This window comes from Squalius cephalus (assembly GCF_949319135.1).
Source record: "Squalius cephalus genome assembly, chromosome: 17".
In the NCBI taxonomy this organism is placed as follows: Eukaryota; Metazoa; Chordata; class Actinopteri; order Cypriniformes; family Leuciscidae; genus Squalius; species Squalius cephalus.
In genome coordinates, this window is record NC_137138.1 from 29,039,555 (window position 1) to 29,055,188 (window position 15,634).

The window sequence follows — 15,634 nt, forward strand, 5'->3', positions numbered from 1 at the left end:
CGAGACTCTGAAGTGTGCATACGATGGACACTTTACTATTCCATGAGGCTATGGGAGGGGATTTGTGAATGGCAGTAAATCAACACAACTGACGCTGGTAGGTCACATGATAATGACAACATGGCAAATGTAGTATTTCCGGTTACATTCATACTATATAGAACATACTTTGTAGCAGTCGTGAAGTAATTTATATTCAAAATAAGTACCTACACAAGAGAGTATTCGATTTCGGACGCAGCCTTGGAAGCGCATGTTTCCATGGTGACTCCTGGATTTGGCCCTCTGTTTAGAATGTCTTCAGGTTTTCACTGAGAACATACTCTGGGTTGACTGAACTCCTGGCCACGTTTTTGGAACCGCATACAAGCAAGGTTTGGGGTAATTAATCGAGAGTTGAGGGTATACTGCATGTGACGGTAAGTTAACCTTGCTTTCTGTGATGCACTCCTGACGACATTTAATGCATTTATTTCTTTGCTAAATTAAATAAACTGTTTATGTTTGCTATATCAAGTAGTTGTTTCACTGATAACTTAAGGGATTTCACCATGTTTTCCACTTATGTTACCATTCTCCGTTTTATTTAACCTGTTACTCCCTCTTCCAACCCTACACTGAGGAGGGGAAGTAACAATTGTTAGTCTTAAGATTACATAGCATTCAAGTAGATTGGAACATTAACATTACATTACTTGAAAATAAATGGTTATATGTTATAAAATATACAGGCACAGGATTGGACCAGTGTTAACTCTTTCCTCGCCGCACTTTAAAAAAAAGCTGGCAGCATTTTTAATAATTTTCACAAAATATTTATGTCCTCCAGATTTTGTTGTATGAATGTCTGAACTTGCAATATATCAAAAGAAAGAACAGAGCCTCTGCTTAAAAAAAACAACAACTCGGTTTATTCTAGCTTAATGTATGCTTTATCAACACGAATGTGGGTAAGTTTAATCAAAAAATATATAATTTGCTCATACATTTTGAGCAAAAAGCTGAGAAAATCGTGTTTTTAACAAAGACTACATCCAGATCGAATTCAGAATGATGAGCACAACATAGATGGAGTAGATCGAGTTCATCAACTAAGGTTGCACAGTCCAATACCTTGTCCTGGATCGACATTTTATTCAGTAACATTAGGCAGTTTTGATTTAAATGCTGTTTAATGTTGATGGTTGTGTTATTTTACATATGCATCTGCTTACATATGCTATCGCTTGTGTTTTTAAGAAGTATTAAAAATGTGCCTGTGATTGTGACCCTTGAAATACAACCTTAGTACAAAGCATGCCATTCATTCAGGTTTTCTGTTTATGAGAAAATATTGATATATGAAATTATTTGCATTTCACTGGCTTTAGAAAAAGTGCACCATTAATAATGTGTATTTCATCTTTGTTTCATTTTCACATGTGCACATTGTCGTATTGAGCATGTACACTTCTTGTGGACTCAAACTGGTTTGGGTCCTTCTTTCTTTACAGAGGTTGAATGACCCCAATAAATGTGGCATAAAGCAATTGATAAACTAGGTCCTTGTAAATCAGGCTAGATAAAACAGACAAAAGATGAATTTGTAAGTGTATGACAAGGCTGGAAAGGAAAGAGGGAAAAAATAAATGTGTGGGAAGCAATCAAAATTAATTTATTCAGGTTGTCAGGTGCAAAAAGAAAGATTTCATAAAGGGAAGGCTACAGCATTACAGACTTGTGCATATAAATAAACTGTGTTAAAGATCAATAGAGGTTTTTCATTATCCAGCATAAATCTCTATGCCTCAAATACTGAAAAACAAAGAAGGCAGATGTTTCCATATCCTTCAGGGATAAATTTTAAAAGGCTGATTGCAGCATTCAGAGTAAATGCAAGAGATTTGGCAGTGTACAAAACTGAAAATAAGTAGGGCCAGGTACAGTATTGGCAATTATCTCATGATGACACAATATGTACTCTGATATACATTTTGTGACTCATATCACAATCCATACTTCAATATATCACAATATCATAACTGGATCGGGTTACACTTTACTTTAAAGGGCACCTATTATGCCCATTTTCACATGATGTAAAATAAGTGTCTGATGTCCCCAGAGTGTGTATGTGAAGGTTTAGCTCAAAATACGCAACAGATAATTTTTTACAGTATTTTTAAATTGTCACTTTCTGAGGCTGAGAAAAACGCGTAATTTTAGTGTATATCCCTTTAAATGCAAATGAGCTGCTGCTGCCGGCACGGAGGGCGGAGCCTCAAAAGCTCGCACTAAGTGTCAGGACAATCTCATCTCACGAATGATAATATCAAAACAGAAACTCTCAGTAGTGGTGTTCATTTTGACCCAGAGTTAGACAATAATGCCCACAGAGCCAGAGAATATATGCTGTATGGAGATAGAACAGGTATAGTTTAGTTCAATTATGGTTAAAACTTATTTTTTATCTTGCTTTTATACACTATTAGTACAAACCTGTTGTAGTGGACCACGTCAGAATGATGGGCAAAAATGTACTGATGAGTTTTATTAAGTTTATTGTACATCACACAAAAGATGAAACGTCAGTTTTACTCCAAAAAATCACCGTATGAGCTGAATAAACACAGTATAAGAAGTGCGCATTAAAGTCTAATTCATAAACTCTCTCTCTCCCTTTCATTATCATCAACATACGCAGCGAATTAAACAGAAACACTCGTTACAGCTAACAGTCAACAAATATATACACAGCTTTTCAGGGGCTGCTTAATAAACTGGTAAACTTAATATCCGTAAAACGACTCAGATGAACTGTAATAAAGTGCACGCTCTCTCTTCCATTACTGCCGTGATCAGTAACGTTAGGCCAATCACTCCGGAGTCTGTAAGCTGGATCATGAACAGCTGGTACAGATCTAACCTCGAGTAACAACGCACAACACTTTGTTCTTATTGTGAGTATACACAAAAAAATAAGACACTTAACAGGATTGAATGATGTACAACACATATATGTAAGATCAAAATCAACAGAGTATTTCTTTTGCACTGATAAGAAAAAAAGTGAGCTCGTCTCGCCGGCGCGACAGCCGACCCCAGAGGGTTAACTAGCCTAAAGATGTGTGGGGGTTAATGCTACAATGCAGTTTAGTTGGCAAAGCTAAAGAAGTATGTTCTGCTTTGCCCATCGAGGAGTTTCTTAATTATGATTTGGTGAAAGCTGCTGTTTTGCGAGATTACGAACTTGTGCCTACAGGCGTACAGGCAAAAGTTTCGTAACCATACTAAATCGGCTAAACAAACTTTTGTGCAGTTTGCACACGATAAGAGAGCTCTATTAGAAAAGTGGTGCGCCGCTTCTAAAACGACTACATTTGAGCAATTTCAAGAACTGATTGTGTTGGAGGATTTTAAAAATAGTTTTTCAGACAATTTAGTGATTTACCAAAATGAGCAAAAGGTTAAGTCCCTCTCAGCTGCTGCAGTGTTGGCGGATGAATATATTCTGACACATAAGACTGTATTTTCTTCTGCTGCTAGCCCGAATCATAGTACTTCAATGTCTTCAAGTGTGGAGAAACCTTTGATGTGCACTCGCTCAACGAAACCTATGATGCGCTCTGCAGTGCAGGGTAAGGAAGAGAGCAAGAGTGTTGAGAATTAGAGTTTGTTTTTAATGCTTAGACCCAAATCATCTTATTGTTGATTGTAAAGCTTGGAAGAAAAAGAATGCTGCCTTCAAACCTAAAAGTGTAGCTAATATTGTTCTTGAGCAAATGTCTGGTGTTGAGAATTGTTCAGACAGTTCTGCATTTACTCCCTTTGTATTTAAGGGTAGTGTGTCAGTTTCTCTTGATGGTCAATCTCGATTTTGAGGGATATGGGGTCAGCTCAATTGTTTATACTGGAAAGTGCATTACCATTCTCAGATGTGACGTACACTGAAACTGATGTGTTGGTTCATGGAATCAAATTGAACTGTGTTAAAGTTCCTCTTCATACTGTGTTTTTGACCTCTGATCTAGTTTCAGGTCCTGTAAAAGTGGGGGTACGCTCAAGACTGCCTGTAAGTCTAATCTTGGGAAATTACCTGGCCGGTGCTAAAGTTTTTCTCACCCAGTTGTAGCGAAGACTCCGGTTTGTGATGCGGAGCTTGCCAGTCAATTCCCTTCAACATTTTCAGCATGTGCTGTTACTCATGCACAGACACGCAAAAATGAGGATGTGATTGGTCTGTCTGACACTTTTCTTGCTTCTCCAGATTCTCCCTCTGAGTTAAGGTTATCTGTATATTCCAGTGTGGGTAACGCAGATAATGAGATTCCTGATCAAGAACCTTCTCTGACGATAGGGAGAGAACAACTTGGTAAAGCCCAAAAGTCCGACCCTTCTCTAACGAGCTGTGTTGAGGCCATGGAGGGTAAAAGGGAAGGAGGTAATGCTGATGTTACTATCTGATATAGCTTTCATTCTCTAGGTCAAGTCATAATTTCATAAAAATAATAAATCAGTTTGCCATGTCCAGGTGCACTGATGAATCGTTGTCATAGCATCCTTTCAAGGGTTAAGGAGATTTCACATGACAGACATCAGTGCTGGTCAATGTTACTCTGGCACTACGTTGCTTGTCGGTTGAGCCTCGCTCAAGGTGGTGTGTAAAATTCAAATAATATCAAAGTTTAAAACCTTATTTCATTCCTGAATCAATTAGCGTTTTTGTATTGACTGGATGGACTATCGTCTCTCCCCAGTATTTTATTGGTGAACACTCAGTCACTCAATTACAAAGTTGATGAAGTTAATGCTCGGATTACCTTTCAGAGAGATAAGAAACTGCTAGGTGCTGGCTTTCAGTGAAATGTTGCTTCACAACACGGTGCCCAACACAGCCATCACACAGCCAGGATTCTCTGTCTTCCATCAGGACAGGACATTAAACTCCTATAAGAGCAGAGGTGGCGGGGTATGTTTATGATTATATATTGCTTGGGCACGGATGATACAATATTATGAACGAACTGTTCTCCTGATATTGAACTGTTAGCGATTAAAGTGTGTCCCTTCTACCTCCCTCTGGAATTCAGTTTAATCATTCTAACTGTAATCTACATGCAATCACAGGTGGATAAAACCAAAACTATAGATTATCTCTATTTTACTGTAAAAGGACTGGAAAAGAAACACCCGTTTATTGTTGTAGGGGATTTTAATAGATGTAACATGAGGAAAGTTCTTCTTAAATATGTAAATATGAAACTGAAAGACAGTTTCAAATCCCTCCCCTGGCCTGCCTTTGGTGAAGGTGACCATATTAGCATACTGCTGTTACCTGCATACAGACAATGCCTCAAACTGGAAAAAGCAGCTGTCAGACCAATCCACAAATGGAGTGTCATCTCCAGACTCCAGGATTACTTTGAATCCACAGACTGGGAAATGTTTCAGAATTCAGCAGGCAATGACATCGATGAATATACATTATACATTACGACTCTGTTATCAGTTATATTAACAAATGCACAGAGGATGTTCTCACAACTGTCTATGTATGGGCATTTCCCATCCAGAAGCCCTGGCCACTGCTTTTAACTCTCGTGACTTCATAGCCTACAAAAAAGTCCAGGTACGGCCTTCAAAAAGCTATTAGGGCTGCTAAAAGAGCCTACAGGAAGAGAGATTTAGATTATATTTTAGGTACTTCAACCTCCTTACCAGATGAGCCTAACAACTTCTATGCTCAGTTTGAGGCTGACGACACACCTCCAGTGGTGAAAATTACTACTGACTATGACAGCTGCCCTCTGATATTTCTGTTTGACTTTAGCTCTGCATACAACATCATCATCCTCAAATCCTAAACAGCCAACTGTGTAACTAGATTCTGGACTTTCTCACAAGTGCAACTGCATGTCCTCCACACTCAGTATTGGTGCTCCACATGAATGCGTTCTTAGCCCCCTTCTGTACTCCCTGTTAACATATGACCTTATGGCAAAAGACAGATCAAATATTATCTGCAAGTTTGCAATTGCAGCCATCTTAGGCCTCATCTCCAATTGACTCACAGCATAGAGTAGTGACAATAACCTTTCCCTGAATGTCAGCAAAACAAAGGAGATGATTGTGGATTACACATCAAGTGAGTGGAGGTTCATAAGGTAAAAAGCTACAAGTTAATTGGTGTCCACATCTCTGATGATCTCTCCTGGTCCCACCATACAGACACAGCAAGTGAGAGCAGCTTGACAATGTCTTTTCTTCCTGCGGATGCTGAATGTAGCAGGATGATGTATAACCCTTGCTGTTATTGGTTGTTGTCATGCCAACTCTGTGAGCCTATCAATGCCCAGTTTGGGGAGTATAAAAATGTGAGTGGTTTGTTGGCCGGGTATGCGTCACTATGGGTCCTGCCCATTGTAAACTTCACATTGTGAGTAACGGTAGTTGTAGTAGCGTTGGGTTTGAATCTCAAACTTTGAACTTGATTGAGATGTTAACATTGGTATATTTGTGGCCGGCAGGAGAGTTTGATGCATCCTCTGGTTTTCTCTCTGGTGTGCACTGGCTCTTGCAATAGCTGCCAGGAATTTTAAGTGATCTTTGTTAACTAGAGACTGACATGTTTTCAGTGTGTTGTCTAGTAAGCGGCTACAATCTCATAAGATGAGTGACGATGTATAGTATAGTGCTGTCAACCTCTTGTGGTATGTATGATTTTAATTTAGTTTAGTTTGTTTTTAATTCTGTTTAACCCTCTGGGGACCAAAAACGCGCCGGCGCGTTTTGCTCGTTTTTTTTTTTAGCAATGAAAAATAAACACAAAATGCTCTGTTAATTTTGATCTTTAATTTTCGTGTTATACATCAATCGATCCTGTTCAGTTTCTATTTTTTTTCTGTATACTCACAATAAAAATAAAGTGTTTTGCTTTTTGACAAATAAAGACACTTTAACATGATGCGATTTCTGCCTTCTCTCTGTCAGTAAACTCCCATTTGAAACGCGTTCGAAAATGATCTATAACTCCGCGAAAATTCAGTCAAACAGGCAAACAGACCCACGGGCATAAAGCTTGAGATCGCATCTTTTAAATGAAGTCATTTATATAAAAAACAAATATTATCAGCTTCTGTAATCTGTATAAAAAGAGAGCGATTCCAGTCGAGCTCATTACGAGCTCATTGACTTTAATTCGTTCACGCCTACTCACGGAGCGCGCTATTCACAAGATAATGTGCTAAGCCATCTATGCAAAACAGGTAAACGCCCCCAAGCAAATGCATTAAACGCTTCAAGTTTCATCATTTCGTCACCTGCGCGTTGGGAAGATGACACGGTACACCGGTGCGGAAGCCCTTCAGTTCGTCCTGGATACTAGCGACGAAGAGTCCAGATTTTCATCAGAAGAGGAGCGCGACTACTCTGATGACGACCGTTTGTATTTTGAAGAGCGAATTGATGCAGCCGTGGATAGAATTTCGGATGAGTAAGTATTTATTCTTACTTGCATTAGTTGACAAGCTATTCAAAACATGAGCTTACATATTATACTGGGTGGACTTGCCATCCAGAGTATTGACATTTGATATCTACCTATATTCAACACGATCTAATGAAAGTGCATATCTATACCATGAATTTAATATCTCGTACCATTTCAACGTCAAAAATGTTTTGTTTTGTTTTTTTGTGTACATATGCTACACCCCTTGGTTAGGAAATTTGTATTTGTATTTGTAGCCTAAATGATATGTTTAGATCATTATGTATGAAAGATAGAATTTAGAAATTATTTTAGAAAGTAGGCCTAGTAGGTGTTTAGATTATATTTTGACTATATAAAAGCTGCCTCATTATCATTAACGATGCATGCTCGCAAATATCAGTTGTAAATGTGTGTAAATGTGCTGAAATGTGTAAATATACCCAGTTAATGAAGTGCACAAATGTGTTAGGCTAATGTTTGCGGTGTGCCTCTCTGGTAATGGCCCATTGACACGCATATAGGCTTATTGCACGCGTCTAAAATTATTTACATCAGTTATTCATTATAGACTAATGCTACTATAGTTATATTTATGTAATAATATTCTTCAACTTTTTTAAAAGGAATGTAGCTTCATCTACCTCTGCCTGCAACTCGGAGTGTGCTTAGCAACACAGTCAGAAATCAGAAAGAGTAAGTACATATTTACCCACTATTTTACAGATGTTAGTTCAATTTTGTTTATACTTAGTGTTAATAATATGAGCCTGTATGACTTTATTATTTATTTTTGGAGATTGGTTGATGTTACATATGTTTTGTAACTTTTTTTAAAAGGAATGTAGCTTGTTCACTCTCGCCTTCCACTGCACCGAGGACACGCAGCAACAAAAATCAAAAAGAGTAAGTACATATTTACCTACTATTTTACAGATGTTAGTTACATTTTTTGTTTATATACTTAGTGATGATACAAATGTAGCCTATATGTGCCTGTGTGGCTTTGCAACAAATGTGTTGTTATGCATGCACAATATAACAATTATTGATTGGTAATGTTAATATAAAAGAGCTTATATTGTGTTGCTTTATCAGCATTGCTAAATGTCCATCAGTTATGCATGTGCTGGAATAGTACTCTGTAAAATATATGATAAAAATAGTTTTCAACTTTTTTTAAAAGGAATGTAGCTTGTTCACTCTCGCCTTCCACTGCAACTCGCAGGACACGGAGCAACGGAAATCAAAAAGAGTAAGTACATATTTATCTACTATTTTTTTACCTACTACTGTGGCTTTGCAAAAAATGTGTTATGCATGCACAATATTACAATTATTGATTGGTAATGTTAATATAAAAGAGCTTATATATTTTTTGTTTTATCAACATGCTGATTGCCCTGCCCTGACATGCTGATAGTACTTTGATCAACCTTTATTAACCTTTATTAATATTATTATTTTTATAGGAATGTGGCAAAGAGGGCCAAGACAAACATTCAGACGAGCAACAAGGAGTCCACTCTGTCATGGAAAACAGAGACTGACATTGATATGGTTCCACAGACTCTGAGCTTCCTGCCTGCCCGGGAACTTGGACCACAGCTGAGTTCTGCTGACACACACACTCCCCAGACTCTCTTCAAAATGTTTTTTTCTGAGAATGCAGTTTCAACTCTGTGCCACAACACCAATGCTCAGGCTGCTGGTGCAATTGCAAAGGGGTGCAAATTTAAATGGACTGATGTCAGCATCAGTGAGATGTACCGCTACATTGGGCTGGTGTTTTACATGGCCATGGTGAAGGTCAGCTCCATCAAGGACTACTGGCGGCAAGACAGTCTTTTCTCTTTGCCTTTTCCTGCCACAATCATGGCAAGAGAGAGATACCGCACCATTTCATGGAATGTGCACATGAGTCACCCAGATGCATCAACGGGGCATAAGCATTTACTGTGAGATACCTGCCTTTACTTTTGTTTTTACAAAATTACAATAAAACAGATTGAAAAACAAAACATTTGAATCTCCTCATTCTTTGTTCAGGCTGCCTCACCTGATGGCCCATTAGCACTTCTAGGAGCGTCTATGTCACACCCCTGGTCTGAATCTCATTAATATTGATGACCCATTACCACTCCCACGCATAAACCTCTTCTGACAAAAAAACTGTTTTACAATGTTTAAATCAATGTAGTGTTTTATGTTTTATAATTAGGCAGGATGATTTTCACATACTTTTGAAGCTAGAACTCAAAGGGACAACATCAATTAGTCAAAAGTATTGTGGACACATATTTAATATGTGTTTTGTGTTCTTAAATCAGCAACTTTCATTTTATTTTTTTCCAATAACCACGCATAAACATTATTCTCTTAAAAATACAAACATCTACATACACGTTGCTCGCATATTATGGTAGCCCTGTTTGTGCTATATAGAGTGAATTTACACCTTTGCCATTAACATGTTTATAAATAACTGAAAAAAGCACAAATATCAAGGCATGTCAGAACATCTCAAGGACCCCAAAAACAGCTTGGTCCCCAGAGGGTTAAGTAATTTTGTTTCTTATGTTCAGCAGGAGTGACTATGTCCAAGGATTCCTGTAATTTATTTGAGGGCGGGATTTAAACCTACTGATTCGACTGCACTGCTGCTTTGCCTGGATCTCAACTGAACTGCTTTTGTTGGCATAACTTGCCGTTTTATCTTTATTGTTTTGAGTTTTCTCTAAATTGAGTTAATTATGTTCCTGAGTAAATGTATTTTGTATGTACATTTGTATGTCAGTAGTTGTTTGTGTATTTTCTTCCCTTTGTTTTGTTGGATCGTTAAACGGGAGGGGTTGGCCGTGGTTATAATTTGATTTGCGTATTTGCACGTAGTGTGTTTAATACTTTGTGTCACTTTGCGTGTTGGATATTGAGTGTGGGGTGGAAATCCAAAGTGTCTTTGCTGGCCATCTTCTTCTTTGTTTCTTTAGTGAATGTTATTTGGTATTGTTTAGTGAGTCTCTGTGGCATTAGGTATTGTTTGTATGTATTCATACCTTTTTTTGTATTTTAATAAAGTTACTTTTTTATGTGTATTTTAGTCTACATCTCCTTGCTCACCCCCCACCTCATTTGGCAACGAACCTGTGTGCCCTGGTGTAGGGCTGTCATTTTCCTGGTGTATTCCAGGTGGCCTAGTCGAGCATTGATTACAGGATCGTTGGTCCCCTTCCGGGTATTATATATTTATTTTAATATGGCCCACTTGGCCACATAAAGAAGTTTGACTTTCACTCAAACATTTTGACTAACTTCTATTGTTGCACCATAGAGAGCATCCTGACAGGCTGCATTACCTTACACTTTACTACACACTACTACACTTTATTAAATCCCTACTACATCAGTATTTTTTTTTTTTAATTATCGCCATTTTTGCTTTACATCCTTACCTCAACCTAAATGTTCAAATATGCACAATTTAAAAAAAGTAAACAGCAGATTTAATTTAAAACTACATTCCGTGACACAACAACAGTAGTATTTTGAAAATGATTGTGGGTTTTCTCCTCCATCATTATAGTTCGCTGGACGAAATGCTGCCAGTCTAAAACGTGCAGAAACAAGTGGAGTGATACATACAAATGATGATAAGTTTTGCTGATCTGGTGAAATAGATGGCCTCTTGGCTAAGTATTGTATAAATACACACACACACACACACACACACACACACACACACACACATTTTTAACTTGTGTGTCAGGGTGTTGATCATTTCACTCAATCTCTACCAAGTTTTGAGTTCACAATTGGATATTTATTTCTAAACCATAAAAAAAAAAAAAAATCTATCTGACTGGCACAAAAGAGAACAGTATTTACCTGTACTGGAGCTGATCGTCTCTTTGCCAATGACATGGCCCAATAGGTCATACTGGTTGAGTCTAGAGCCATCAGGAGCCACAGAAACAGATTTCTCATCATCCGCTGTCCAGATGTAGACAACCTCGTTGTTGGTGTAGGCATCTTAGAGAGACAAACCACAGTAGGCTACTAGTTTATTCTGACCAAACATTTAACTTGCAAACAATTGCAATGCTGTTCTGGTATTCTTAATGCAGCCTTTATAATTTTTGTATTTCTTTTTAAAGTGCTTTAAATTGAGCATTTTAGTGTTGCTTCAATTACTCTTAGAACACTGTCAGTCCTGTTCCTGGAGAGTATATTTAGAGTTCAGCTCCAACCTATTTTAACACAAGCATCCTTACGTCATTTATTATCCAACTTTTTGTTTTGAAGAAAACTGGAATAAAAGTAATAATATACTGCCCAACAGATTTATAATTTATGCCACACAGTGATTTTCACCTGATTGTGCTACATGTATCAGAAGATTATTACAGAGGCAGCTGCCTTTGATGGAGGAATTTGCAGCTTACTCGCAAACTAATTCCTGTTCATCAATAAGGTAAGAACCAGACCCTTATACACCTAAATATACTTGAATTAAGTTCAAGTTTCAAGTTTCAAGTTTACTTTATTTATATAGCACATTTAAAACAGCCATAGACTGACCAAAGTGCTTCACATCAGAAGAAAATCATTATAATATAATTAAAACAAACAGACAGATTTAAACAGCAACAAAAAAAAAAAAAACAAAAAAAAAAAAAAAACTAATATGCCAAAGAAAACAGATGGGTTTTTAAGAGAGACTTAAAAATGGTCAAACTCAGAGCCATTCGAATTTCCACTGGCAAGTCATTCCAGAGACGCGGGCCAATTACCGAAAAGGCACGGTCACCTCTACGTTTAAGTCTAGAATGTGGAATTAAAATAAGATTCTGGTCTCCAAATCTTAAGCTTCTTGAGGGGATATACTGATGCAGCAGGTCAGATAGGTAGCCAGGTGCTTGATTGTGCAATGATTTAAAAACAAATAATAGTTTGTAATAACTTTAAAATGTATTCTAAATTGCACTGGCAGCCAATGAAGGGCCTTTAAAAGTGGAGTGGGGTGATCCCATTTTTTCTTTTTCAGAAGAAATCTTGAGGCAGCATTTTGAATCAACTGGAGACGGGCAATTTGGGCCTTAGAAATGCCACAGTATAACGAATTACAATAGTCAAGACGAGACGTAATAAAAGCATGCACAGCTATCTCCAAAGTCTTATCAGTAAGGAAATGTTTAATTTTTGCAAGTATACAGAGCTGATGAAAACTGGACCCAACTACTGAGGAAATTTGTTTGTCAAATTTTAGAGAGTCATCCAGGATAATGCCCAGATTCCGTACCTGCGGGGACCTAAAAGGCGATAGTGAACCCAAATCCAGATTAAATGCTTTCGTATTTTCAGAAGGGCCAAAAACAATTACTTCAGTTTTCTGTTAATTAATTAATTAATTAATTAATTATTTGAAAAGTGTACTATCCAAGTAGTAATAGAAGATGTTTGATGTCGTAATAATGACAGTAACACACATAAGAGTTCCGTGCTCCGGTGCGGTTAGCGATCACACTTCATGTGTACTGAGCCAAACTGAACCGTGCTCTGGCCCACCTCTTCCAAGCGGGCCAGGGACGGTTAAACAAACTGCACCCGGGCACAGTACGGAGCGATCACACTAGTCAAACGAACCAGGCTTTTGGGGTCAAACATGCTTGGGCACGGTTCAGATCGCCTAGTGTGAGTACACCCAAAACAATGACAACATCAATATGGATCAATGATTTTGTGGACATCACTCTGCACTTCAGCTTTTCATCAGATTTTCTGTCCATTCAAATGCTCTCTAGAATCTAAAGCATCCCACATTATAAATAGATGCTGAAGCTGCGGTTAAAATTGGTCACTTGTTCACACATTTATTATTTTCTACATGGTGAATGGCACATAGTGCACTATATAGGGCATAGGAAATTATTCAGACAGTGTAAATATGCATTGGGGCAAGTGAAGTCTGGTTTCACGTTAGTGTCACATGAACTGCCGCAGTGCGCACACAGTCTGCTCCGGTTTAACCGTTTCTATTCTTAATCTCCATATCACTTTAAAATATGTGACCCTGGATCACAAAACCAGTCTTATGTTGCACGGGTATATTTGTGGCAATAGGCAACAAAACATTGTATGGGTCAAAATTATAGATTTTTCTTTTATGCCAAAAATCATTAGGATATTAAGTAAAGATCATGTCCCATGAAGATATTTTGTAAATTTCCCACCTTAAATATATAAAACATTTATTTTTGTGAATGGATGCAGCACTATCGCCAATAGAAATGGACAACTTTAAAGGAGATTTTCTCAATGTTTGAATTTTTTTGTACCCTCAGATTCCAGAATTTCAAATAGTTGTATCTCGGCCAAATATTGTCCTAACCTAACAAACCATACATCAATGGAAAGATTATGTATTCAGATTTCAGATGACGCATAAATCTCAATTTAAAAAAAATTACACATAAGACTGGTTTTGTGGTCCAGGGTCACATATAGGAATCTGTACAGAATATCCCCTATATAGTGCACCATGTGCCATTCACCATGTAGAAAATAGAAAATGTGTTAACAAGAGACCAATTTTAGCTGCAGCTTCCCGTGAAGGCCTCCTTCCCTTCCCTTTACCTCTGTACAGATAAAATGTTGTCGGGATAATTCTGGTTCACGTGGTTACGCAGAAGCGACAAACAATTCTTTATTATACATTTTTAAGGCCAGACAAGTAGTTTGTTGAGGGTTGGTTTGTAAAGAAGGACTACATGCCTGCGTACATACATATTCAAACATGCATACCTATAGACTAAACACGTAATGCGCATGTGCACGCCGTCTGCATTTTTGCGGGTTTGCCTTTTTGAGGTTTGCGCAGAGATAAACTTTTTTTCAACATTTTTCAAGGCTTGCATCTTGGAATCTATTTCAGGGTTTGCGTTCTCAAGCCACCAGGCACTGTTTTGTGCAGATGAGCAGGCTGGAGCGCGTTGAGTTGAGAACGGTGTCGTGTTAGCGGCCCCTAAGTTAATAACTAATGATCTTTGCAATGGAAGTGAATCAATCAACTTGATTAACTTTAGCTGGACAATAACTTTATTCTAGAGCTGCTGTAAAGAGAAAACAATCTCTGTAATTTCCTATTATCACTATAAAGCTGCTTTAAACCAATCTATATTGTTAAAAGTGCTATTTCTGTCAGGACCACTATCGTCAAATACGATTGACAATTAGCATATAGTTTGGATTGGCGGTATGGGTCCGTTCTGGGCGAGAACTCCCTGCGCATCCATGCAGCCTAGCATGGATAGGCAAGGCAAGTTTATTTATATATCATATTTCATACACTATGGCAATTCAAAGTGCTTTACATAGAGTGGAATAAAATAATCACACTAAAGCAATTCATAGAGCTTTGCATAGAAAATAGACACAAAATAAAAGCAGGGGAAATTAAAACAGTTATAAAAGGAATTAAAAGAGATCAATTATACAGTTATAAAATGAATTAGAGTAAAATGAATTAAAATAGTAAAAAGATGGTGCATATAATAAACTTCTCATCTGGCAAAACACTGGTGTATCTTATTTTGACTCCCCATGATTCTCCCCAGATTTCCCCATGACGGTCAGTATTCTTCTGTGGATTTTCAGTTGGCATATATAACTCTAGACGTCTCTAGAGAGGCACTAGAGCACTTGCTCACAAATTTGGTCATCAGGACCATCAGGGTTTCCCCCACTACTACAGTACCATGGATTATCTGAACCCACCAGATTAGTAATCTGTACCAATCCAGACCAGTAATCTGTACTAGTCACCACAGTGTTCTCTTGATAATCTGTACCAGACAGTAATCTGTACTAGTCACCACAGTGTTCCCTTGACCGTCATGAGTCAATCCCTCTCAAACTCCACAGATTTAGTGCAAAACACCGGTTACCAATCAGTGCCATTTGAGTTCAGTTTAGAATCAAAAGGAAGAATACAGTAGTTTAGAATCAAAAGGAGAATGCAGACATAAAATACAGTGTAATCAGTCGGACGCACAGTGCTCAATCATTTAAATGCACAGCTAAACAGATGTGCTTTGAGTCTGGGTTTGAATGTGACTACTGTAGGAGCACATCTGATCTCTTCTGGAATCTGGTTCCAGCTACGGCTGG

The 15,634-nt window shown here is 37.9% G+C and overlaps 1 protein-coding gene across 1 annotated transcript in view; it reads right to left on the reverse strand.

The window, feature by feature from the left end:
* Positions 1–15,634, reverse strand: part of gabra3 (gamma-aminobutyric acid type A receptor subunit alpha3) — a 668,187-nt gene that overhangs the window by 197,564 nt on the left and 454,989 nt on the right. Inside the window, exon 7 of the mRNA XM_079847030.1 lies at positions 11,354–11,497. Coding sequence (XP_079703156.1) covers positions 11,354–11,497 — 144 coding nt within the window. The remainder of the gene's footprint in view (positions 1–11,353; positions 11,498–15,634) is intronic.